Source organism: Rhinolophus sinicus, linkage group LG05, assembly GCF_036562045.2.
Source record: "Rhinolophus sinicus isolate RSC01 linkage group LG05, ASM3656204v1, whole genome shotgun sequence".
Lineage (NCBI taxonomy): Eukaryota > Metazoa > Chordata > Mammalia > Chiroptera > Rhinolophidae > Rhinolophus > Rhinolophus sinicus.
The window spans coordinates 32,660,293-32,688,058 of NC_133755.1; the positions used below are offsets into that span (position 1 = coordinate 32,660,293).

Sequence of the window (27,766 nt, forward strand, 5' to 3'; positions counted from 1 at the left end):
TTATTAAGATGCTAAATTTGTGGTAATTTGTTACACAGTGATAAAAAATACTAGCTAGTAGTAAGTAATGAGAACTTTAAAGACAACAGGAATAGTGGCTATAAAGGGGCAGCCACTCCCTCTAGGACAGAGCACCCAAAGAAGAGACCTCTACTGCCCCCAAATCCCACACGCTGAGCCCCAGACCTTGAAGGAGAGGCATTGTGCCTCTGAAGAGCAGAGAAGTTCTGCCCGTGTGGTCCGAGGAGCACAGCACTTGGGTGAGTGGTGTAGTCCTGTTTCACAACACGAGATGAGCTGGTCCCCAGTCTTGAGACTGGAGGACATATCCTATATATTCTTTTATCTTCTCAGTACCTGGTTGCTGAGACAAAAACTATACAGGGCACAATCTCACAAAATTAGGCTTTAAGACGTGTATTTAAAAAGTTTTGTGATGAATTATTTCTTGTAGGTTGAAACTTTCTGGTGTCTATAAGAAGCTCATGGGCAAGGATGTTAATTTTGAATTCCCAGTTTCAGTTGTAGACAAAAATGACAAAATATTCACAATAAAAAGCAGAGAAGTTGCTGTGGTGCGGCACTGGCAGAACTTGGAAATCAGCCCTCTAGGGCAGGAGTCATCAAATGACAGCCTGCAGGCTGGCCCATCACCACCTGTTTATACAGCTAGTGACCTAAGGATGGTGTTTGCATTTTTAAATGGTTGGAAAAAATCAGAATTATTTGTGATATTGTGAAAATTATATGGAATAAAAATTTCAGTGTCCATAAAGTTTTATTTTTTACATGAGGTGTGTGGCTTTTTCCAACAACAATGGCAGCGTTGATGGATGGCTGGCAAAAACCTGAAATATTTACTGTTCTTTATAGAAGAAGTTTGCTGTCAGGTGCTCTAGGGTGCTGGGAGAAGCTACTCATACGGAGGTGCCTCACCAGACACCAAAGCCACTCTATAAAACTGCCTTTTAGAGTTGGGGTGTGGGGCAGGTGCTCAGGGAAGCTGCGGGCTGCTGTCCTTTGCAGGAGCAGCGTTGTGCTGGAGAAGCCACCCAGGAGATGATGGAGAAGCCCTAGGTCTGCAGGAATTGGGCACTGGGGAAGCCACCGGAGCTGCAAGAGAACACTCTCCTCTTCCAGTGTCTCTCCAGCGCCCTCTACTGACAAAGCTTCAGATTCATTTTCACAGAGTGGGCAAAAGGCGAATTTGGAGCTAATGGGTACGTCAATAACTAACTTGCACACTTCAACCCAATGCCCTCTAGTTTCTGTCCTATATCTTCTAAAGTTACTTTTGTTGGGGAGCATTTGAGATCTTGCTTCCTGGTGTGTCATCAGCTTGGCTTAAATAAACTATTATAACAATTCAAAAAAATAAAGTTATTCTTTTTAAGGGCGACACTGACCTGCTAATTGCCAGTGGCCGTTTTCACCGAGTGTTTTCAACATTTGATCTCTCCACAGCTTATTACCATATTGACTACCCCATTTCCTACCCCAGTATGTTGCTTAAAATTTTCTTTGGCTTTATTGGCATTAGTCTTTCCCGGCTGTTTTCCTCTTCTCCTGACTGAATTAGCAATGTTCTCAGGATTTGTCCTCTTTTTCTTCCTGGAGGATTTCATCCATTCCCTCGCCTTAGTTACCATCTAGGCCTAGATGATAATAGAAATACCATCACCATTTTTGCCCTTCATCCTGAGTTATACACTATACTATGTTTCACTTCACTAGCCTGGAATGGTCTGATTACCTTCCTTCACAAACCTAGTTTGTCTCTTGTATTCTCAGAATCAGTTAATGACATCACTACCATCTAACAAGCCCAAAATTCTTTTCTTTCTGTTACCTTCTCTGTTCCTTTAGTCATCAGATCCTGTAATTCTCCCTCAGAAATAATTCCCTTCTGCCTTCTCTTACACATTTTCACTGGTCTCTTTGCCAACAATCTATTCTATCCCAAACCATACATTGCTTCCAGAATTATTTGCCAAAAGCTGATCAGACCATTTTATAAAACATGAAATCTACTCCTCTCCCCTGCCAGAGGGGCATACAAGGCCTTGCACAGTCTGGCCCTGTAGCGGGTGTTCTTTCCCCTTCTGGCTGTCCCTTTTCAATTTGGGGAGAATTCTCCTGTGTGTGGTATTGGTGAGAGACACTTCTCTACTTCCCTCTGTAGATGTTTAAGAGTGGAGATCGTCCCTCTGTTCTGAGTATCCAGGGCACAGTCACATCCATGTAAGACTTGGAATCTTGTGATAAAAAGAAGGAAGAACAGTTGAGAAAACACTCATGGACACCAATGGGGTGAGACCAATGGCAGCCATAGGAGTGTCCCAGGGGTGACATCCTAGCCCTGGTTGCTCTGTGTGGCCTCCCTTGGTCCTCCTTCCTCTCTACTGCCAATATCCCGCTCCCAAACTTTACCTAAATTGCCTGGATTAATGTAATTTTTGCCTTTCCCACAACCAACCTCTTCCCACTCTCAATCCCTCTGTATATCATCCTCCAGAACAACTATAATCTGATCACAATCTACCTTATTTCCCACTATACCCTCTACTTAGTCGAAGCCCGGCTTAAGATCCCCTTCTTTCCCGAAGCCTTTCTTAACACTTTCGCTTCAGCTCTTTCTACTTCTTTCAACATGAAGAGGATCACGATATGCCCCCCTGAAATATGCCACTTTGGCATAAGGATTATTTTGAGCTGAAAGCAATTGAGAATCAGCAGGTGCAGGAAGGGTTCTCTGCCCTCCCCTTATCTGTCTAAAAGCAGGGCATAAATTTCCCTCGTGAAGGTGTTTCCCCTTGTACCAAGGGCGGGAAGAGCAATTTATCACCAGAGATGGTGAGTCCACACGGAGACGAATTTACATAAGCAGACCTTACTAAAATAGCCCTATCTTCCATTAATTCTGCCATGTATTTCTAGTTACTTCCCCACAATTTATCATCCCTTGAACTCTAAATCCTCTTCCCTTTGTTAAAAAGGTTATATAAGCCCCTGAGTTAACTGCTTCTTTGAGATTTACTTCTTTTCTGTGAACTCCTGTGCACATATTAATAAAAATTATATGATTTTTCTCCTCTTAATCTGTCTTATCAGTTTAATTCACAAGTTCCTAGTCACCGAACCTAAGAAGGTAAAGTTTTTTCCTCTCCAACAAATGCAACAGTTTCAGTAGATACAACATAATCTCACAAATCTTTCCCACCACCCTAAAACGTCCCTTCCACCACTTTATAAATTCCCACTGACCTATGGCCCAAAACTGTATAAATATTCTGAAGAGGGGTGTCTAGCTCACAACCTAAAGTGGATTTTTTTCAACGTTGTTCATTTTTAAAGACCAGAATAAAATCCACTGCCCTCACCTAGATTAACACAAATCCCTTCCCATAAGGCCCTCCCCTGTAAACCCTGTCTTTCTTAAACTGCCTTAAGAGGCTTATGTTTTGACATTCTCTATAGCTCTTCACATTACTTTGAATTGTCCGATAGTGTTGTGTGTCTGGGTACTGACTCTCCAGACAGATCAGGGCAAGTGTGGGCATTCTCTTTATTTTTAGAATTAATAGACTCAATTGATACATAAATGAATAAGTAAATGAGAGACAGATATAGTCTGGGTGGGGGTAACTGTGATGATAAACAGTATAAAGGTTGTTTACAAGATTAAAAAATACTTTCAAAATTATTACCTCATTTGCTCCCCACATGAACCCTGGAGGTAGATATTCTCATTACCATGTTGTTTCCCTTTGAATTCACTATTTAGAATGTGAACTAGGAAAGGGGAGAGATGGAATTGATGTAGGATGTTGCTTAGTGAATGCGCGGTTGGTTTGTAGTCTCGTGGAGCCAAAGACTGGAGACATGGACCAGGAAGCGGCAAAGAGATGCACAGGAAGATAATTTATTATAGCAAGCAAAGAGTTACAGCTCCTGGGGCCAGCCAGTGGCTCAGGTGGTTAAAGCTCCGTGCTCCTAACTCCGAAGGCCGCTGGTTCGATTCTCACATGGGCCAGTGGGCTCTCAACCACAAGGTTGCCAATTCAATTCCTCGAGTCCTGCCAAGGGATGGTGGGCTGTGCTTCCTGCAACTAGCAACTAGCAACTGGACCTGGAGCTGAGCTGTGCCCTCCACAACTAAGATTGAAAGGACAGCAACTCGACTTGGGAAAAAAAGGTACCGGAACCTGGGATGCCCACTAGCTAAGGCAAAAGCTTGTGTTTATATACCTTTATTCTACCTGGGAGAGGGATGTTGGGTTGTGGGTGCCTATGGATACAATGTTTCCCAGACTCGCTCTATTGTTCAGGTTGGGGGAGGCCTTTGAAACAAACCTATTTGTCCCAGAGGGTGATTGATGACATTTTTGTCTTGGTACGGTTGTCGTGGTACCGTTGCCCTGGGTTCTGTTTTTGTTCTGTTTTTGCTCAGTCTACCAAGGAATTTCTAACTGCTTGATTTCATAGTAACTTACCTCTCTCAGAATGACACCGAAGGTCAGGTTATCATATAGAAGTGGTTATTATGAGGTACAGCTTATTTGTTTACATATTTTTTGCACACCTGTATGTGCCAGGCCCAATGGCACAGAGGGTTAAGCATACAGAATCTGGAACAAGACTGAACCTCTAGTTCTATTACTTACTAGCTCTGTGATGTTAGGCAAGCTACTTTACATCTCTGAGTTTTAGTTTCCTTACTGTAAAATAAGAGTACTAGTTCCCAACACTTAAGAGTTGCAAAGCTTAAAACAGTAAATACATGTGAAAATAACGAAAACTTCCAAGAGTCAATAAATATTGATGAACATTAGCCATTATTAACTATAAATAAATATCCATCCATGTCCTTTCCAGGTAGGATAGGTGAATAGTTATTTCTAAAACAAAGCAACATTATAATAGAGATATGAATAAGGTTGGACCCCAGAAGATAATGCAACTAATTACACTTGGGGAGACTGGGCAGGTTTCTCTGAGGAAATCTGAGGAAGGATGACTAGGAGTTTGCCTGTTCATCCAGAAGGGCCATTCCAGAGCTAAGGGACAAGTTTGTGTTTGAGTCACACGTGTCGAGGGGGAAGGGGAACTTCCCCTAGATCAAAGAGTTTGGGTGAGAGGAGGGAGCGCGGCTGGATGTAGGAGATGTTGCTGGAAAATGATCAGAGGATCCAAACTTTCTCTACTCCCCAAGGGATTTGAATTTAACCTGCAGGCCAAAGTTTCTAAATTGAGCTGATTATCAGACTTACCCATGAAGCTTTTAAAAGATCCGGAGGCTCCACCTTCAGAAATTCCAACCCATTGTATATGGGTGGGGCCCGGGAATTAGTTTGAAAACCCCGGAGGGTAATTCTGCTTGCTAAAGCGGGGTTTGGGGTCGTTTCCATGGGGGAAGGGTGAGCCAAACGGGAAGCGTGATACTTTTCAAAGGCAGGTAACGATGCAGGGCCTCTTACAGGTCTTTGCTCAACATTTTAAAAAATTTCATCCCCCCTTCCCCATCTTTATTTTTTTTAATCTAAACGCTTAATTTCTAAAACATCATTTATTTTACTTACTACGTGTATTATCTGAATCCGGTCATTAGAAGGTAAGCTGAGCAAAGGCATTGGTTTTTCTTTTCTAGTGATCCTTAGATCCTAGAAGAGTCTGGCATAGAGCAGGCCATATAAATATTTTTGAATGAATGAATCAAGGAGTGGACTAAATGAGAGATAATTTGTCTAGTACGGAGCAGTAAGGAGGTTGTGAAGAATAAACCTGTAATCTCGATGTTGGCAGTTTGCTTAAAAAGGAAGAGGGAGGCAGTTGGAGGAGAGGGGTGCAGGTTTAAAAATACTGTGATGGGAAAGAAGGCTACTTTTCCCGTGTTTTCAAGTTTCTTTCTGATTCCACTCTCACGCTTCCGGGTACGTAATAATCGCAAAATCCTCCTGAACGTCCCACCTGACTGCCTAACCTTGTTATTTCTGGTATCAGTTCACCTGGGTTTCTAGTCTGTGCAGCGGAGAAAACGCGGAGAACTGAATCCTTTTAAGGACCGGCATCCGTCAGGGTCGATGCGCGACCTAGGCTCAAGCATGCGCAGTTGATAGTAACCAGCGTGCGCGGGAAGCTGGGCCGCGTCCGTTTATGATTGGCTGCGGCGGCGGACTCCCACCCACCCAAACGCAAAGCTGGATGCTGATTGGGCGGATCGCAGAGGCCGGACGCCACGCGGGGGGTGAGGGAGGGGAGGCGGGAAACAGCTCGGTGGGTGCGGGGTCGCGCAGTTCCCTCCGCTAGGCTGTGGAGAGGTTCCGAAATGGCGGTGCAGCCGAAGGAGACGCTGCAGCTGGATAGCGTGGCCGAGTATGGCTTCGTGCGGTTCTTCCAGGGCATGCCAGAGAAGCCGACCACCACGGTGCGCCTCTTCGACCGGGGCGACTTCTATACAGCGCACCGCGAGGACGCGCTGCTGGCCGCCCGGGAGGTGTTCAAGACCCAGGGGGTGGTCAAGTACATGGGACCCGCAGGTGAGGACCGGGACGGCGCGGGCTCTGGAGAGATCCTGCGGAGTGGCCTCCGGCGTGGAGGCGAGGGGGAGCGGGGGCGGGGACGTGGGTGCCCTGTGGGGAATCGCGCTTTCCCCGCCCCTGCCTGGCCAGGTGAGGCGCTGCCAGCTCGCCCCCTGCCCTGCCTCCGCCTTGAGTCTGTTCCTCTGCAGCTGTCGGAGTCGAACTAATAACGAACACGTAGGGGACCGTTTACTGCGTGCCAGATGTTGTGCGAGGCGTTTTAATAGATTGTTCTATTTAATTTTCCAGCAGTCGTGTGGGTCTCTGCTCCACGGCCTCGCCTGGGCCCTGTAAGTCTCATCACGAACACCACCAAATCTCTCTATCACAAACGCCAGTTCAGAAGTGCGATTTAGACTAGAAGGGGGTTTGGAGACCATTTTATGTCACTAACATCATCTTGCCCACACTCGATTTGGACCGCTGGGCCAGCGCAGGGACCTGTAATGAACTATTAGGAGGTGTGACCAAGTGGTCAGGACCGCGTACTCTGAGCGAGATTGCTTTGATGAAAGTTGCGGTTCCTCCACTTACTAGTTGTGTGACCGTGGGCTAGTAATGTATGTTTGTGCCTCAGCTCAGCATTCTGTGCCCTCTGTAATACAGCCCCATCTTCAACATCATCTCTTCCTGGAAAGCTCACCCTACGTGGGTTAGGTGTTCTAGATGTTGTGTTGTATGTTGATCTCTTTCCTTCCTGGCTCCATTGTGATAGAGGAAAGAGTATTTTAGGGGGAGTAAGGAGTTACGGGTTTCTAGTCTTGCCTCTGCCACGTGTAGATGGGATGTTATTGACAAAAGATGTTTAATTCATTAGATAGAAGTTTATTGAATGCTGCTGTGTCTGGCAGGGTTATGGACACTGGGAGTACATAGATGAAAAGGCGATATTCACATCTTCTTCACAGAGCTCATTCTGGTGGAGAGCAAGGCAGAAAAAATTACAATTCAAGGTGAAGAACTATGGAGGTATACGCCATAAAAAGTTGTTGAAGAGGCGTAGAGGCAGGATCACCAAAGACTGGAGACATCAGGGAAGGCATTATATTAGAGGTTCCATTCCGCTGGAGTCTTGAAGGACTAGGAGTTTCCTGAGGTTTGGGCCTGAAAAGAAGTAGGTTGGTATTGTTGAAGCAGGAAATAATGAGTGAGGCGAGTGGCCCAGGTAGGTGGAGTGAGAGGATGAAAGGCTTTTTATGTTGTGCTGAGATGCTAGAGTTTTATGCTGTAGGCAGTAAGAGGTCTGAAGACTTAATTTAAGCAAAGATGGAATGGTGTGTTGGATCATTTCTGCTGTAATGTGGAGGATGGGGTAAAAGAGGCAAGAGGAAAGATATGGGGACCAGTTAAGACCAGCCAGAGATAGTTATGGGTGGCTTCATAGTTAATGAGGGTCTAAATTGCTTTCCAGTTTTAAAGTGATTATGTGACTTGTTATTCTAAGCTAGTAAGTACACTTTCTTCTTTTGTCTTTGTACTGTGCGGTTTAGAATAGTTTAAGCATTTAAAATGGTGTAAAAGTTCTAAACATATTTGTATATTTGTATTAATTGGATCACTGATTTAGATTGAAAGGAATAATGGATGGATGCTAAGCATTACATCTATTTATTGGGAAGAGAATTTAATATGAAAATCCACGAATCTTTTATATAGGAGTGTAGATTTTTATTAAAAAAAAAGCAAAACAGAATTTTTCCTTTTGTTGCCCATGAAAGTTAAAATATGGGTTTAGCCAGGGACATTCCTAGGAATAGAGTAACCTAGACGTCACCTCATGTTAATCATATTGAAAATGTGATTAAAGGCAATTAGCAAGTAAATGTTATTCCCAAGGATCTGTTTCTTAATTAGAAATTTATGCCAAATGCACATTTTAGGTGAAGAATTGTCCTAACATTTATTTGGGTAGGATAATGAAGAGTTATAAAAAGATGGATGGGTGATTTGTCACTAGAAATATGCTTGAGTAATGAAAAAGGGAGGAGCTCAAAAACAAAAAAGTACCTTGGATCCCAAAAGCTAATGCTTTGCAGTTTCTTCTGTTCCAGGTGATCTGTGACTGAGGATATGTTTTATAATGTATGTTGATGTAAGGCTGCCAATACTTGTTTCTTGGGAGGAATTTCCTTCACTTTAATATTATGCCATCTGGGGGAAAGGTTAACAAAACCTTTTTCTTTGCTGCTCTGTTTCCATTGTTTTCTAGGCATTATTATTGCAAAAATGACCCCAGATTGTAAATTACATCTGGACTTGAACTATAAATACCTGATGAGGATCCCGTGCACCCCAGTCTTGACAAATCTTGGACCCTGTCCCTTTTCCCTACGTTCTTTAGCAGTCTTGAAAATAGAAATCATTAGAGGACTCCCTCAATTTCCTGCTCTCAAACCGATACTTTTTTTTAATATAACGGGTTTGTTGAGATATCATTTACATATAATGCTATTCACCCACTTAAAGTGTACAGTTCACTGTTTTTAGTATATTCACAGTTAAGCAGCTGTTACCTCAATAAATTTTAGAACATTTTCATCAACCGCAAAACACCATGTATCCATTAGCACATCCTCTGGTATACTTTAAATAATCTCTAGATTATTAGTACAATGTAAATAGTTGTTATGTTGTATTTAGGGAATAATGACAAGAAAAAAGTCTGTACATGTTCAGTATAGACATAACCATTATATGTGTAACCACATAGTAAACATCAGCAACAACTTAACTTTTTGCCTGAATATTTTCTTTTTTTTCCCCCCCTTCCTTCTGTCCCCCACCTCAGTTTAGTTGTGTAGGACACAGTTCCCTGGCCCATGCTGGTTATTATGAGCCTTGCGCCCCCTCCCCCCCCAGCTGAGGCAGTGGGTCGCCAGTTTTCCGTCTGCCTTTCAGCAGCTCACGGCTGCCGGCTGCTCTCGGCAGCCCACGGTAGCCCACGATGGTTGCCGGCCACTCACGCTGGCCGCTGGCTGCACACGGCAGCCCACGGGCAGCACACAGCAACCCGTGGCAGCTCTTCTGGCTGCTTACAGCAGCACAGCTCCCGGGAGAGCTGTTGTTCACAATCTTAGCTGTAGAGGGCGCAGCTCACTGGCCCATATGGGAATCGAACTGGCAATCTTGGCGTTAGTAGCGCAGTGCTCCAACCACCTGAACCACGGGGCTGACCCTTCTGAATATTTTTGATCCTGAGGATGTGGTACGCAGATACAGACAGAGGGCTTGACTAAGTGGAACCATACAATATGTGGTCTTCTACTGGTTTCTTTTACTTAACAATATTTTCAGGGTTCATTAAGGTAATCAGTACTTCATTCCTTTTTGCCAAATATCCCATTGTATGGATATACCGCATTTGTTAATCCATTTGGCAGTTGATGGACATTTGAGTTATTTCTTGAACCTGTACTTCTAATTTCTCCTGTATCCAGTCTTTCCCTATTGTGCCAGTGAAAAAATGTGCTGTAGATCCCATCCTCTCCTCTCAGAGATAACTTTCTGTTGATCATTTTCTCCCTTTTCTCCGTCTGCTTTATTTTATTGGCATTTATACTTACCTCCTTTTAACTACTTTTAATCTAGTGATACTTTTTTTTTAAATGCAACATACAAACTTTGTTTAACAAAAGTAACAGGTAAAATCAAATAGGCACTTACATTAAGAGAAAAACTGACTAGAAGAAATTTTATCTTAAAGACCTTACAGTAAACCTTGTAGCTGCATTTAACTGAGCTCTGTTGCTGTGAAGAATACTGCTCATGCACAGGTATAGATGAATGATTTGTACATTTTTCAAGTATTTATTGACTACTTCCTTATATCCACATATACGTTAAACTTGAAAAAGATTTAATTGACGATCCCCAGATGCACTTCATTTTTGTTGACCTTTTGGAAGAGGTTGTCCAAAGAAGCCTGTGTGGTTCTAGCTCATGAATCATGTAATGAACCCAGCCAGACTCTGTTGGACACCAAGTCTCCTCCACTCTTCAGAGGGTGCTTGTTTGGAAAGTTCCCTGGATAACATCACATGTGGGTGCTTGTGCACATGGAAGTACTTGTCTGAGCAGTAGATCTGCTTGTGGGCCGTCCTGCCGGCGGGCGGGTGGTGCGGAGGGTGCACCCGCGTTTGGCTGGTGCAGCCACGTCCGGCCGAGGCAATGACTGGACTGCAACCAACCCTGGTGATAGGTTTTTATAATAAAGCCCTGTGAGATGGGTTAGTACCCAGCTCCAATTTATAGATAAGGAATCTGAGTCACAGAAAAAGAAAGTTACTTCGTTTTGCCTCTTGGTTCAGAGCTTAGAAGGCAGTTAAGAAAGGCTTCCAAGAGATGTCTTCTATCTCCTCTTGGAAGCCTGTCTTAACTCCCATGTTAAGGCTGCCCCTGTTAGGTGGTCCCCCCGACCGGACCTTATTCCTACCTTAGGCACTTATTATACTCTTGCCCATCATCCCAATAAACCGAAAGCCCCTGGAGGGCACGAACTTTGTCTTAACCAGTCTCCACCTCTGAACCTGGCACAATGCCCGCATGAAGCAGACACGGTAGTTGTCAGCTGAATGAAGAGGAAGCCTCCAAATTATTCTTAAAGAATAATGTACCAACCTGAGGTTATTCCTTGTGCTGTACCCCAGGTGGAGGCTGGGTAGCTTTCTCTTCCTGTTCCCCTTATTTCACACCAGGTCAGTCCTGCTTCCCAGTTCGTCTGCCTTAAGCATGTGGTCTAGCTCTTCACCAGGAAGTAGCTGCACTTCAGATGCTCCTTGGTAAATGTGACTTAAAATACACTGGCACCCAGTGTGTCACAAAAACTCCTTTGAGAGAGATGGATAGTGTCTTGTGAGGATGACCTTGGAGGTTGGGCAACTTCAGTGTAGGTTAGTGATGGAGGGAGGGGAGATGATGCGAGGGAGGGGTATCACCGCATTTGCCTCTTCTCCCCATCCACTGTTCAGACATCAGCACAGTTGTGAATCTGTTCTGGTATCTGTGTCAATAAAAAGAACTGTTGCTCTGGAAAGTTCTACTCAGGGCCAGGCAGGTAACATTGCTGTGCACAGTAGTCAGGTAGGGCTTGTAGATCTGAGCGTGCTCGTTCAGCCTGTGATAAGCATTCAAATGCCTCACAAACTGCTGGCCAGGCAGTTCCGCTGGCATCAACTACTGGATAATGATTTTAAGAGCTGTTTAAGAATTACACTAGAGCAATGTTTTTTTCCTTTCCCCAGAATGGTTTTTGCTGGGTTGGACTTTACATTTTGCCTTTTACATTGAAGGATGATATAAAAAGTGTTTTGAAACTCATTGCTGTACTTACTGGAAGTTGCTGACGATACCTTGGCATTTGTAAGTGTTTCTGGGAGAAATTCCTCATTTTTGTATTAACTCTGGTTCAGTGCTTTCCTTGAGCAAGTTGTTTGGTTTTTTTTGATGATGATGTTTCATCGTGAATGATGATACTGAGGTGGGATTTAGCTGGACGGGCTGATAAGGTTTGCAGTCATCCTGGTTTGCCTGGGACTTCAGTGCTAAACCTGGGAAAGTCGGGCAAACAAGCCAGCTTGGTTACCCTGTGTGCTAGGCACTAACGGGAAATAACTTAAATGGGGTCTACTCTTCCGCTCTGAGGTTCTGATCCTGAGTGAGTGTTAGTCAGGAGATGGGAGTCTGCTGTAGCCTAGATGCCTTAATTCCCACATGTGCCTGTGAGAACGTGAGTGAGTAGTGCCTTGCTGAATGGGATTCTTGGATAAACATAATTTTCATGTAACTTGCTTTTTAAATGCAAGCTAAAGAAAGCAATCTAGTCAAGTCTGTAAAAAAGTGTGGCTGTCTTGAACTTATAGAGTTGAAAATTGGTGGCTTAGCTGGTATTTTGATAAAAATTTGAATTGCCTACAATTTTAAGATTGGGAGATTTCATGAAAAAATTTAGATATTTGAGCTTCTTTCAAAAAATTCGTGTAGTTGGAGACTTTGGGCAAAAATATCCCAATTTTTGAAAGAAAAAAATTTGGGATTCACCAGTGTGTTGGAGCTGAGGAGCTTGCTTCCTTAGACCTAGTGAATCTAGATTCCTCCTTTGCCTGATGTACTTTACTCATTTTGTCAGTTCCCCGCATTCCATATGGTTTCTTATGAAGCCATTTGTTATCCTATCCGTTAACTCTTCTGTTAGTCTTCTTTTGGTGTCCTTTGCTCATTTGTTACACCTGATCCCAGTAGGTATTTGCCAGTCCTACGTTAGATCATAAGGAATGTTCTAGGGAAGAACCTCAGGCAAGATTTGAACCAGTTTTCAGTGTCTGTTACATGGGGATTCCTGTCTAATACTTATAATTAACTGCTATTGGAAGTATCAGCTGTATCTCAAGTGCTGTATAAAACAAACCTTATGTAATACAATCTTTATGCTTATTTGTATTTGGTATGTGTCCTTGGCATGATCTACTGTTAAATTGAGGTTACATCATAAGATCCAGAATTGTCAGAATAATATACAGGTATATTCTGGATTGCCTTTAAGTGAATAACTGGTATTGTATGAAAACTGAGTTTTGATTCCATTTGATGGTGTGGGTGATTTTATTTACTTATGTAAAGAAATTGGAATTTGCAAATCACAGCTAAACTGAGATACTGTTTTCCATCTAAGATGGTCTGAACTTTGGCAGTATTGATATTTTGGACTGAATAATTAATGTTTTTTCCAGGGGCTGTCCTATGTATTTTTAACAGCATCTCTGCCTCTACCTGTTAGATTCCATTAGTGTCTCCCCCAGTTGTGACAACTCAAATGTCCCCAGGCATTGCCAAATGTCTGCTAGGGGAGCAAAATCACCCCCAGTTGAGGACCTTTGATCTAAGATGAAGACCAGAAAGTTTGAAAACTGTTGACTGGCTATGGGAAATGAAGTGTAGGCACTCATACTTTATGGGTGGTCGTGTTAACTGACATAGCCAACCAGAGGGATAGTCTGGTAATAATTTATCAAAATCATACGTACCCTTTGACAAAACCCAGTTTTAGGACTTTAACTCACTAATATACTCACATGTTCGGAGAATGAAGCACAGGCAAGGCTCTTTATATAGCACTGTTACAATAACGGACTAAAAAACAACCTATATGTCCATCAGTTAGAGATTAAATTATCGAACATCCTTAAAACCATTGGATTGATTGTAGCTATAAACTGAAAGAAGCTGATTAAGTACTAATGGAACACTCTCCAAAATTAATATTAAAGTTAAAAACATGAAGATACAGAACAGTGTGAATATTATGCAACTATAATACATGTAAAAGGGAAAAATGATGCTTTATATTTGTTGTATGTACATAGACTATGTTCAGGAATGTATTTTATGAACTGGTAATACTATAGGGGAGAACTGGATATGTAAGGGACAGCAGTGAAAGGGAGACTTTGCTGTACCTTTTTGAACCTTTGAACTTTAAACTATGTGAATATATTACCTGGAACATGTTGCAATGACTAAGTGATATTTTTTTTGGACCTTTGGAAAAAGTTAATTCTGTTCTATATAAAATACTATATAGTTATGACATAAGACTTGTATTCAAACTTATAAAAAATATCAGAAAGAACAAGTAAGATTACCTATATAGCTTTACTCACTTTCTTGTCTTTGTATCTTTTCAATTTTTAGTTTTGATTCACAGGCTCCACGGGAACAGGGGGGCTATGTTTATTCATTCACCATTTTAGGTTTCTCTTCTACCAAAGTCCCTAGGACATATAATAGGTGTTTGGTAAGTGTTGAATGAATGAATTACTGAGAGAACAGCTTGGCTGGGGGAAGAGGAGGCATTGTATTACTACTTGGAATGTATTTAAATCCTCAAATCTGTAACACATATTTTTAATATTTTTTAGGAGCAAAGACTCTGGAGAGTGTTGTGCTTAGTAAAATGAATTTTGAATCTTTTGTAAAAGATCTTCTTCTAGTTCGTCAGTATAGAGTTGAAGTTTATAAGAATAGAGCTGGAAATAAGGCTTCCAAGGAGAATGATTGGTATTTGGCATTTAAGGTAATTCTGTTCCTTTATAATTTATTAAGAATAGATAAAAATTAAAATGTAAGAGAATTCTTTTGTGTGTTTTAGTATTTTAACCAGGTGTGATAGCAAAATGCTTTGGGAAGCTTTAATATTCTTTAGCATGTTATTTTTAAAAATTACGATTTAATAACAACTCAGAAATTTGGTGGATCTTTATTAAGACTATGAACATTTTGACCATTGTCACTGTCCCTGAAACAAATAATACATAGCTGTTACGTAAAGTTGAATACAGCATTAAACAAGGATTTGATTTTACTGTTTTTGAACTAGTTTTACACAAATTTACAGTATTCCAGATAGCATGTATACACATTTGTAATGTATATCTTTTTATGTGCCTTTCTCTTCCATTCGATTGTAATTTTTTTATAAGTGGAACTTTAATGGTGATCATATTTGGTGGTGTGCCTAGAGGGTGATTGACATGCGTGCTTCTAATGCCTTCAAGGAGATAGTGCTATTTTTATTTATTTAATAGCTGTCATCCTTATTATTCTTTGAAATCGTCCTTTTGTTTGTTCACACAATACCCTCATAGAATAGGTTCTCAGTAAATACTAGAATAAATTAGTGGTGAAAATGTTGAGGGTGTGAGATTTCCCCTTGGAATAAGTGTGTGGTAAGAGGGACAATGTTCTGGGCTCCCAGTTGGCATTTTTCATTTCTTTTCTGTCTCCTGAGTGACGTTGCAAATTTCCCAACCTTCTCCTGCATCTTTTTCTTCATAAACAGAAATTAGAAGGTTTTAAAGATGTTTTCCCACTTGAAAGTCCTGTGAGTTTTTTCTTTCTTGCAGAGTTTAATACAATAAACATTTGATGTTGGTGCTGCTTCAGATATAATATTCGTCAGTCTTCATTCTCTATCCTCCCACCCCAATTTGTAAATATAGACGTTTACTGAAGATTATGTTTGGGAGAATTTAGCATTCTACATTATGGAGATTTCTGGAAATTTCATTGCTGTTATCCTGAGAAAGTGGGGTCTTTTACTTAAGAGTTTTAGCCCATGTCTTGTTTGACAGAAAATTGAGGGTACCACTAAGTGATAGTTTCTGTCTCATTCCTGACAACTCAGTAACAACGGAATGTGGAATCATAAGTTCAGGTTATTACCACGGTTATCAGTCTGTCAAACGGCATTCCTTTATGTCACATCAGAATCTTTCACAATGAATTCTTTTTAACTCCTTTTAGGTCATGGGGAAGAAAATGTTAAAATACGTATCTTTATCAGGTTAAAAGGTGGCATCTTCATCCTGACATTTGAAGAAGTTCAGATCTAAAACTGCTAGAAACTAATTTACATTATTTTGTATTTCTCTTTTTTCCTTTTTTTAAATTAGTTTCAGGTGTATAAAACAACATAATGATAAGACATTTACACCCCTCACAAAGTGAAAACCCCCAAGTCTACTACCCTTTGACGTCGTACACAGCTATAACAATACCGTTGACTATATTCCCTATGCTGTACTTTCCATCCCATGACTATATATATATTTAAGTGTAGTTGACATTCAGTATTATTTTATATTAGTTTCAGGTGTACAGCACAGTGGTTAGGCACTTATATAATCTATGAAGTGATCCCCCTAACAAGTCCAGTGCCCATCTGACACCCTACATAGTCTTTACAACATTATCGATTATATTCCCCATATCACAGCCCCGTGACTGTTTTGTGACTACTAATTTGTACTTTGCAATCCCTTCACCTTCTCCCACATCTCCTAACCCCCTTCCCATCTAGCAACCATCAGTTTTTTTCTCTGTATCTATGGGTGTATTTCTGTTTTACATTTTTTAGCTTATTGATTCTATTGTAAAGTATTAATTATATTTGAAATAGTGGATCTCTATGATTGATTTCTTTGTATGTTTGAAGTAGGAAAGGACCTTAGATACCATCTAGTTCAGAGATTACCAGTCATTTCATTTTCACGGACCCCCAAGAACCCAATTTTACTAGCTACTGGTTCACTTTTGAGAGTTTTTTTTAAGGTGTGCTCCATAACCTTTGTGTGTAAATCCAAAGCATGTATGTGAAAACATGACATTTATACTTATGATTGAATCATTGTTTTTTTATTTGAATATCAAATAATTATTTCCATTTCATTTTTGATCCAGATTGTAATTAACAGTCCATAGTTATAGGAGATTCAGAATCATATTGTGAAAAAGTAAATAATTATGACTATGCCGCTAATGACATTTAAGAACTATTGATAGCTATTGGTTGCTTAAATTTGGCTGTCACTGTGCTCATCTGGATTATTTGTTACTATCTCTTGTTTCATACCATGGTTACCAATCGCCCCGGGATGCCTCGTGTTAATGTCAGCTTGTCAGTTGAAATATTCAGTGTCACCCACCAATGTGTCCAGCCCAAAGCAAAGAAACTTAACCCTTAAGTTATTTTATGCAATCTTAAAGAGATACTTCTAACCTTTTTGAAATATTGAAAATAGGTCAAGGACCCTTTATTTGGAAATCACTGATTTAAAACAATCTGCATTTCACAGGTAAATATACTGATACAGAGAGATGACTTTCCAAGGTCAATATTTAAGCTAATAATACTGTTCTCCTATGAGGTATAGCTACTTGATGAAAATATTTGTATGTGCCACCAATGGATAGTTTGGCAGAATGTAAAAATTTAAGTATCGCATTGGCAGTATTATCACTGGGTTCCTTAATGATTGTGTGTGTATAAACCCAGCTGCCAAATTTCAAACTGAAAAATCACTTAATAAAACTATTTTTAGATATGCCCAAGTATTCTGAAAATAATTGGAAAAACAGGGAGGATACTTTATAGAAACTTGGTAATAATTATTGGAAATATATGGTTATAAGCAATTATTTTTTTTGTAAGGAAACATCTTGTTAATAAAATTCATCCAGGTTGAATAATTCTTGTTTGCTAGTAAAATTTTAAAGTACATACAACAGTTTCTTATACTTTTTCTTTACTTTTGCTTAGGCTTCTCCAGGTAATCTTTCTCAGTTTGAAGACATTCTCTTTGGTAACAGTGATTTGTCAACTTCCATTGGTGTTGTGGGTGTTAAAATGTCTACGGTTGATGGCCAAAGACAGGTCGGAGTTGGGTATGTTGACTCCGTGCAGAGGAAACTAGGACTGTGTGAGTTCCCTGATAACGATCAGTTCTCCACTCTGGAGGCGCTCCTGATTCAGATTGGACCAAAGGAATGTGTTTTACCAGGAGGAGAGACTGCTGGCGACATGGGAAAACTGAGGCAGGTAAGGGAATAAGTCCAGCAATAGAGGAGAAACCAAGCCTAGGAAAGGCTCTAATTAACATGATACTGTTTTATTTAAGGAAAAAATAATTTAGAAGTCAAACTTTTAAAAATCTAGTTATCATAATGTTTTATTTTTGACATAAACTTTGTATCTTGAATAGGACTTTAGAATAAACTGTTTCTTATTTAAAACTTTTTCTACTCAGATCATTTCCCCCCGCCATCCCTCCCTTCCAAAAGAGTAACAGAATGCCAACCACAAAGGGTTCAAATCAACTCACAATTGATACAAGGAATGCTTTCACAGTTCAGGGGGAAAAAGAGGTGATTTAGGGACATAAAAAAACCAAAACTATTTATTACTCTATTTAGCATGGGTATTTATCAAATAAATAAGATGCAATTCTTCAGGATTATTTTTTGATAGTTCGAGTGGAATGTTAGCCTCTTATTTTACTGATTCTTTTAACAAAATTCTGATTGTGCCATTTGTATAAGTGTATGGTTTATTATTTAGATATATCTTAAGGGATCTTTTATTCCCCAAGGATTCTTTTGTTTTGGTGGGCCTCAAATACCATAGGGACTGCTTGTTAGCAAATCTGTGATGGGCACTATTAGCATAGGTAGTATCTAAACAACTTTCCAAGACTATTCTGTTAAGATTTTCTAACTATTGGGTCTATTTTTTGAAAGCTTTATGTGAACATTATTTTAAATATCCATGAAAATTTAGTTTATAGGTTTTGAAAATGTGTGTTAATACATATATGTTTTACCAATGTGTTGCATGTTGTATAAAAACTTAAGGTGGGTTAATAATTTGTTAGCTGTTGTCACTTTACATTCGTCAGTGTTATCATTTCCTTTTCTCATAATAATTTAAAATGTTTCTTGTAAAATAGATTATTCAGAGAGGAGGCATACTGATCACAGAAAGAAAAAGAACTGACTTTTCCACAAAAGATATTTATCAGGACCTCAACCGGTTGTTGAAAGGCAAAAAGGGAGAACAGGTGAATAGTGCTGTCTTGCCAGAAATGGAGAATCAGGTATGTGGATTACAAATGTGAATTTATCTTAAATTATAATAGTGACTTTTTAAGAATGTTACATCTGTCACATATATCTCAAACCTAAAACTGAATCGCTGATATAGTAAGCTTATTTTATCTATAATGAAGCTTGTGGAAATGACTAGAAAAATTTAAACATAACGTTAAATATACTTTCATAATATTTATACAACAACATATGTCCCTGGGGTGAAGAAGACTTTGGTTTTGTGTGAAAGAGCCTGATTACTGTCACTTAAAGTATGTGAGATAGCATGGTGACTAGAGGGGAAACAAGACCTGTCAAAGTTTTATAATGTACAAGCTATGGGGTCTTTTATAAATTACATCACCTTTCTGAGAGGCAGTTTCATTATTTGTTAAATAAGGTTAAAAATACCTGTCTTAAGGATTGTTACCGAGATTAGGAAGTAAAAGGTGAAAGTATATACAGCACGTAATTGCATAATAAATGCTACATTTAAACAGTTTGGCTAAAAAATGGGCACTGGTTATTTACATTCAGTGGTAGAAAATGAATATGCAAAAAATGTAACTGGGATTTTCAGTGTTTAAAGGTTATCTTACTGTTCAACTCTTTGAGGTGGGTATGACTTGAGAGGTATTTTTATGGTAAAATATTGGAAGCTCTTGATGAAATATTTGTGGATCACTTAAGTAAAATGAAAAATTCTATTGTATATTTAAATAAGACAACAAACTTTATAACTTATAATTTTCAAAGTAGATTTCAGACTAGAATGAGCTGAGACTTTTATGACAATTATGATTTTGCAGTGAATGCTTATCACATAATAGTTTGATCCTTATAAACTGAGTTTATCTGTTTTACCTTTTTTTGTGACATAATCAAAAGCCAATATGGATGAGCAGTAATTCCAATAGTAGAGAAACGTATCTCTCTATTGAAAATAGGAGGAAGCTTTTAGGGGTACTGAAAGGTGTTTTTATCTGTGCCTCCTGGTGACACAGGAGCAGATGCTTGTGACAGCCTCAAATTTGTTAGTCTGGCAAGGACAGATGGATTACTATGTTATCACTTAGGAAAAATATGTACATTTACAGTGAATCTAGTATCGGGTATAGTTTAATAAGTAGAATTTGTTATTGGGCTGTCAGTTTGATGTCCTGAGCTGCTTATTTTATATTCCGTACAGGTATGCTTAGGAGATACTGCAGGTTCATTTCAGACCACCACAATAAAGCGTGTGTCTCAGTAAAGCAAGTCATAAATTTTTTTTGTTTCCTGGTGTATATAAAAGTTATGTTTACACTATATTGTAGTGCAATAGCATTATGTCAAAATTTACATACCTTAATTAAAAGTGCTTTATTGCTAAAATGCTAACCATCATGTGCGCCTGCAGCGAGTCATAATCTTTTTGCTGGTGGAGGGTCTGGTTCTGATGTTGATAGCTGCTCACTATGTCTGTGGCGATTTCTTAAAATAAGAACATAATGAAGTTGCCAAATTGATTGACTTTTTCTTTCATGAACAACTTCTCTGTACCATGTGATAGTGTTTGATAGCATTTTATCCACAGAACTACCTTCAAAATTGGAGTCAATCCTCTCAAACCCTACTGCTTTATTAACTAAGTTTACGTAATATCCTAAATATCCTTTGTTGTCATTTCAGCAAGTTGAACAGCATCTTCACAAGTAGATTCCATTTCAAGAAACCACTTTCTTTGCTCATCCGTAAGAAGCAATTCCTCACCCATTAAAAATTTTATCATGAAATTTCAGCAATTTAGTCATGTCTTCAGGCTCCACTTCTAATTCTAGTTCTCTTGCTGTTTCCATGACATCTGCAGTTACTTCCCCCACTGAAGTCTTGAACTTCTCAGTCATCCATGAGAGTTGGAATCAGCTTCTTCCAAACTCCTGTTAATGTTGATATTTCGACCCCTTCCTGTGAATTAGAAATGTTTTTAATGACATCTAGATTGGTGAATCCATTCCAGAAGATTTTCAATTTACTTTGCCCAGATCCATCAGAGGAATACTATCTATGGCAGTATAGTGTTATGAAATGTATTTCTTAAATAATAAGATTTGAACGTCAAAATTACTCTGATCCATGGGCTGCAGAGTGGATGTTGTGTTAGCAGGCATGAAACAACATTAATCTGGTCAGTATAGCTCCATCAGAGCTCTTGGATGAATGACCAGGTACATTGTCAATGAGCAGTCGTATTTGGAAAGGAATCTTTTTTTCCCCTGAGCACTAGGTCCCAATAGTGGGCTTAAAAATTCAGAAAACCGTCTTGTAAACAGATGTGCTGTAATCCAGGCTTTGTTCCATGTATAGAGCACAGGCAGAATAGATTTCACATGATTCTTTATGGGCCCTAGGAGTTTTGGAATGGTAAATGAGCATTGGCTTCAACTTAGTCACCTGCTGCTTTAGCCCCTAAGGAGAATCAGTCTGTCCTTTGAAGCTTTGAAGCAAGGCATTGACTTCTCTCTAGCTATGAAACTCTTAGATGGGATCTTTTTCCTATATAAGGCTGTTTCATTTACATTGAAATTTCCTTTTTTAGTATAGCTACCTTCATTAATTAGCTAGACCTTCTGGATAACTTATAGCGTCTATATCATCAGCACTTGCTGCTTCACTTTGCACTTGTATGTTGTAAAGATGGCTTTTTCCTGTAAACCTCACGAACCAACAACCCCTGTTAGCTGCAAACGTTTCTTCTTTCAACACCTAGAGGCCATTGTGGAGTTATTTATTTTTTAAAATTTATTAACTTTATTGTGGTGGCATTGGCTAATAACATGTAAGTTTCAAGTGTACACTTCCGTAATGCATCATCTGTATATTGCATTATAGGGTTATTAATTGGCTTAATTTCAATATCATTGTGTCTCAGGATATAGTCTCGAGGAGAGGGCGAGAGACCAGGGAAACGGATGATCGGTGGAGCAGTCAGACCACACACAATAATAATTTATTTAAACTTACTTAAATATACATATAGCAAAGTGCATATATCATAAGTGCGTAACTGGGTTTTCATAACATGCACATACCCACATAATCAGCATCCATGAAACAAAATTGTACTAGCACCTTAAAGACCCTTTTATGCTTCCTTCAGTCATTATCCCCACCCAGGGTAACCCTTGTTCTTACCTCTGACAGTGTAGATTAATTTGGCCTATTTTGTAGTTTATGTAAATGGAACCATATAGCATATACTCATTTGTGTCTGGTTTCTTTTGTTCAGTATTATGTTTGGGAGACGTATCCATATTGTGTGAAGTTGTGGATTGTTTGTTTCTATATCTGTTGTTATGTTTTATTCCATAGTGTGAACATGCCAGATTTTATCCATTTTGCTCTTAATAGGCATTTGAGTATTTTCTACTTTTGGCTACTATAGGTAGTACTGCTATTACAGTAAATTTTCCCTTTCTAAAAATCATTTTCCAATCTTAAGGGATTTATTTAAACTTTGATTTTCTTGGTTTGGATTGGAAAGGAACACTAAGGAAAATGTTTGGAATTTACTTTTATTTTGCCATTTGTTTTTTAAAAAAATCTCTAGAATTCTACTAATAGCAGCTTTTTATTTTAAATTCTTAATTTTAGGTTGCAGTTTCATCATTGTCGGCAGTAATCAAGTATTTAGAACTCTTATCAGATGATTCAAACTTTGGACAGTTTGAAATGACTACTTTTGACTTCAGCCAGTACATGAAATTGGATATTGCAGCAGTCAGAGCCCTTAATCTTTTTCAGGTAAAAAAACCCCCCAAAAAACATAGAATGGTTAAAAAAGTGTTTCCTCTGATATATCCTGAAGAATCTTACTAAGGAGCTTAAACATTTTGAAATATTATACTTACATAAGTAGTTTTGAAGTACTATATTTTTCTAGTTGTAAGCTATGTAAATAGTATTTGTCCTGGCTTTATTAATAATTTTTTTATATTATGGCAGTCTAAAAAAATTACATCCTGATAAATTTTATGTCTAAAACGTAATAATTGTGAAGTGGTTTTGGTTTGGGGAAAAATGTATAACAGAAAATACAAATTAAGAGGATGAAAATTTGGTTTTAGGAAGAAGTTTTGTGCAAATTTCTCATTTAATACTTAAAGAATATTAAGTGTTCTTGTTCCAAAAATTATTTTTCATGGCATAGTAAGATTTTTAATAATCACCATGCCATTCTATTTTATTTTTTGTTTACTAGGGTTCTGTTGAAGACACCACTGGCTCTCAGTCTCTGGCTGCATTGCTGAATAAATGCAAAACTCCTCAAGGACAAAGACTGGTTAACCAGTGGATTAAGCAACCTCTCATGGATAAGAACAGAATAGAAGAGAGGTATATTACTAGTATATACTTTTGGAAGCTTTGAGTAATACACAGTTACTCCATTTAATTATACCACTTATCCTGATAAGCAGTTTTGTACCTATATTTTAACATCTAACTGCACAGAGAGCTACATAGTAATAGAGTGGTAATTATTTAGATTGATTAAATAACTTATTTTCTTAACTGTTTTTTGCACTATAAAAAGGTAAAATTGTTTTGGAGACATGGTATGGGTAATGTTTCAGAGCATGAACTTGGGAGCCAGAGTACTTTGGTTGAAATTATAGCTTTGCCCCTTATTTGTTATCTTGGGCAAGTTATTCAACCTCTGTGTCACAGTTTCTTTACTTTTATAATGACAGTAATAACATATCAGATTCATAGGGTTGTTATGAGGATTAGGTGATTTTAATATGTATTAAGTACTTTGAACAGGATTTAGTACATAGGAAGCACTTACTCTTCATTATTCTAGAAAGGATTTAAGGCAGCCTAAACATACATTTCAGAGAATCTTTAAAATTGAAGAAATAAAAAAGAAAAAGTTATAATCCTGCTACTTTAATATGATTAGCATTCGATTATACTTAGTTTTTATCTTTGTTTTAGATGAGTTTGAAAACTTTCAAATGAAGTATAATGTGCATCCGAGCACAAATTCTAAGTGTGCAGCTTGATGGATTTTCACAAAGTGAATAGACACATCAGTGTAACAACACATTATGTCAAGAAACAACATGACTAGCATCTCAGAAACTCCTCTTGGTTCTCCTGCTACTTCCTACCCCTCCTCACTCCAAGAGTAATCACTGCCCTGACAGCACAGATTAGTTTTTGAACTGATGTAAAAATAATCATTTTATATAGTCAGTTCTTAGGTTAGCCAGTCTTTTTAAACATAGTTGTAATCCTAATAAAAAATCCCATTTTTTCCTCAATTATGCTTATATTTTTTAGTGTTGCTGTTTTATTGTCAGATTCAAAGCACGTAATATTTTTTTTTATTGATTGAATACCCTTTACTGTACCTTTTTCAATAATTAGATTATTTCTAATGACCTTATTGTGTACTTAGTATTTTCTATTTGGCAAATTAAGATATTGCCGGAATGGGTAAAAGATTCAGTATTTTTATAGTTTTGATGTTGTCTAATCATTTAAGAATTTGTTGGATGCCTACTGAATACTGATGGTATACAAGTGCATAATGATCTCTTGACCCTTTCGTAAGATGCCAGCAAACATAAAATAGTTGATCAGTATCATAAGACACCCTACAAATAATTACCAGGCTAAGTGTTGATCCTGTGGATTCCCAAAATCCTTTAAATAAAAATAACTCATGAGGTTAACGAATGTGAGTATGCTGATATTTTATTGAAAATGCAGAAGTTGAAATGCTAAGGTAACTTTCTGAAGCTACATTTGTTGGGGAAGAGTGAGGTTTAATGACGTAAAATAAGAAATAGGAAGGATTAGATATTTGCAAGTAATTAAGGCAGTTTACAATTTTTATTTTTTCAGTGTACAATTTTTAATTTTAATTATTTATAAGTAACTACATTTATATGTGTCAAAATACAGTGATAAGTCTCCTAGGCTTCCAGCTCCCGAGGACCCTTCCTTAGGGCCTCTGTGTTGTATAGCTCCAGCCGGCTGCCGGCCTCTCACGCTGGCCACCGGCTGCTCCTGGCAGCACACTGTAGCCCACAGCAGCACACAGCAGCCCGTGGCAACTCACGCCAACCTCCGGCTCCTCATGGCAGCCCAGCTCCAGAGAGAGCCATTGTTCACAATCTTAGCTGTAGAGGGCACAGCTTACTGGTCCTGTGGGAATCGAACCGGAGACCTTGGCATTAGAAGCTCCGCACTCCAACCACTTGAGCCACCGGGCCAGCAGGGATACATTTCTTATTGTACTTTATGTGAATTGCCACCACTGCCCTGGGGACAACCAGTCTTAATCAGTTTCTTTAGTGTCCTCCCATGGAAAGTCTGGCTAAACAAGCAAAAATTTATGTCTCTTCTCTCACCTTTTTGTTTTTAAAGAAATTAGCTAATTTAAATAAGTCTCACGTTCTGGGACATTGGTTATATTTTTAATTTTGGGCTGTGGGAACAGCAAGTGTGAGTGGTCCCCTTACATACAGCTTAATAACTAGAGCATGCATGTACTTATATTTAGACCCTTTAGAAACCTGAGATGTCGCTTACATATTAATATCAGAGTAACATTATTTATAAAGCACGATACCAAATTAGATTTTCTTTTAGAGGGTAAATAAAAGTTACTTTCACAGGACATAGCAGTAATTTCCAAAATCTGGTGGTCTCATTAGACTTATGTATTAGAAATTATATTTGTCAGGATGGCTTTATGAGTCAGAATATCATCTGCTTATCCTGGTAGGGTAAGAGGAAATATTTTCTTCTTTTATTTTGGTGAGTTCCTTTTTTTGGAATCAGTAAGTAGGAAGGAAGGTTTGGCCTTGGTTTTCAAGGCCAAATACTAAAATTCCACAGTAGGAAGGGAAATTTATTATCCTTATGCAGGCTTTTGTTTGGGCAGTCTCCTTATTTTTATCATCCTTTCTCAGCTCTGCCTGCTGTGATACCTCATGCTGCCTTTCTGGGGTTCTCGGCAAATCTGATTTTCTTCTGAGCACTTAGGATTGATCTTCAGGGTTACATATCAAATCAAGTTTTTCTGTTTCTTACTGTCATTACTGTTTTGGGATGATTTTCTGTAAGAGAAGATAATGGAAATCTCTTTACCCTGTTGGAACCAGAAATGAGGATTTAATTTTAAAATATGTGGCTGTGGGGTAAACTCCATTAAGGGAAGCAAAGATTTCTCTTTTTTCTTCTATTTTTATAAGAGCAGACATTGGTACAGGTGTTACTAGATCTTTTCGGTTCATACATCTTATCAAGGACTATAGGCCAGTGATAAGTTGAGGAATGATGAAAATGGGATTACTTATAAATGATTGTCAAGCTATTAGCAGGAGGAGGGTGATAAGATTGGTATTTACTGTATGCCTGGCACTTTGCTAAGCATCTCGTGTTTATCACCTGTAATGTGGTGGGGACTGGATTTCAAGCCAAGGCCAGCGTGACTCCAGAGCCCATGCCCTTTATTGCTGTACCATTTATTATGTCTATCAATTGTATTTAATTTGATCCAAATTGGATTTTATCATCAGAAATGAAATGTATTATTTTGGTTTTTATTTAAGTTATATCCATGGAATCACTTTGGTGTTCATTTTTCCGTTCATTAAACCCTGCTTGCACCGAGACTACAAATACTTTTTAGTAATGGCTTAAATGCTTTTATCTCCAGTGAGAATGTTATTATCTTTTATGAGTGAATTTCTAGGTACTTCTTCCTTTTTGTACTTTATCTAACAATCAAACGAGAAATGATAAGAACTCTGTCCATATTACTATGTTTTCACTTATTTTCTGATAGGTTCCAAGAGTCCTCATGTTAGCATATGCACTAGAACTGTTGCTTTTAATCTTGTAGGGGTTTTTTTGTTTTTGTCTTTTCATAGATTCGTTTGAAGCCTTGGTAATTTTCCCAGTTTTTCAAAGAATTATCTAAAGAACATTGAATATGTTTTAGCATGGGAAATATTTTACTCTTATGAAATTGCTAATGAAATAATTTGCTTATGTAGAATTTGGTATTCTTAGTGCCTTCTATTTTAAAACTGAATTAAAAAAATTCAAGCAAAAATTTTTTTTTGTCTCTGGTACTTAGATTGGGTAAACTCAAAATCACTGGACAGGTTTTGATGTTAATGTGACTGATTTTGGCAAAACTTGAATAGCTTTCAAGTTTTTTAAACTGTGGGTGGAATATAGTAAGATTGAAACATACTTATTAAAATCACAGCAAATTATGGCTGTTTTAATATGTGGCTAGATAATCAGCATTATGAACGAACTCTATTGGGTGTGTATTCCTGGATTTGTTCTAAAAATCAGCATAAGGATGGGGTGGCCGAATGGCTCAGTTAGTTAGAATGCGAGCCCTGAACAACAGGGTTGCCGGTTTGATTCCCACACAGACCAGTGAGCTGCACCCTCCACAACTAAATTGAAGACAACGAACTGCCGCTGAGCTTCCGCTGGGGCGGCCAGATGGCTCAGCTGGTTAGAGCACAAGCTCTCAACAACGAGGTTGCCGGTTCAATTCCCGCCTGGGAGGGTGGCCTGCGCCCCCTGCAACTAAAGATGGAAAACAGCCACTGGACTTGGAGCTGAGCTGCGCCCTCCACAACTAGACTGAAGGACAGCGACTTGGAGCTGATGGGCCCTGGAGAAACACACTGTTCCCCAATATTCCCCAATAAAATTAAAAAAAAAATTGTTTTTAAAAAACAAACAGCGTT

At 38.8% G+C, this 27,766-nt stretch overlaps 1 protein-coding gene and 1 pseudogene across 1 annotated transcript in view; one reads left to right on the forward strand and one right to left on the reverse strand.

Annotated features, from left to right (window-relative positions):
- Positions 1-6,240: 6,240 nt before the first annotated feature.
- The window catches only part of MSH2 (mutS homolog 2), a 62,189-nt gene continuing 40,663 nt past the window's right edge, over positions 6,241-27,766 (forward strand). The window contains exons 1-6 of the mRNA XM_019748649.2: positions 6,241-6,536; positions 14,492-14,646; positions 17,671-17,949; positions 18,857-19,003; positions 22,629-22,778; positions 23,236-23,369. Coding sequence (XP_019604208.1) covers positions 6,326-6,536; positions 14,492-14,646; positions 17,671-17,949; positions 18,857-19,003; positions 22,629-22,778; positions 23,236-23,369 — 1,076 coding nt within the window. The 5' untranslated portion in view covers positions 6,241-6,325. The remainder of the gene's footprint in view (positions 6,537-14,491; positions 14,647-17,670; positions 17,950-18,856; positions 19,004-22,628; positions 22,779-23,235; positions 23,370-27,766) is intronic.
- On the reverse strand, positions 10,460-11,964 carry LOC141571752 (cyclin-dependent kinases regulatory subunit 2 pseudogene; annotated as a pseudogene).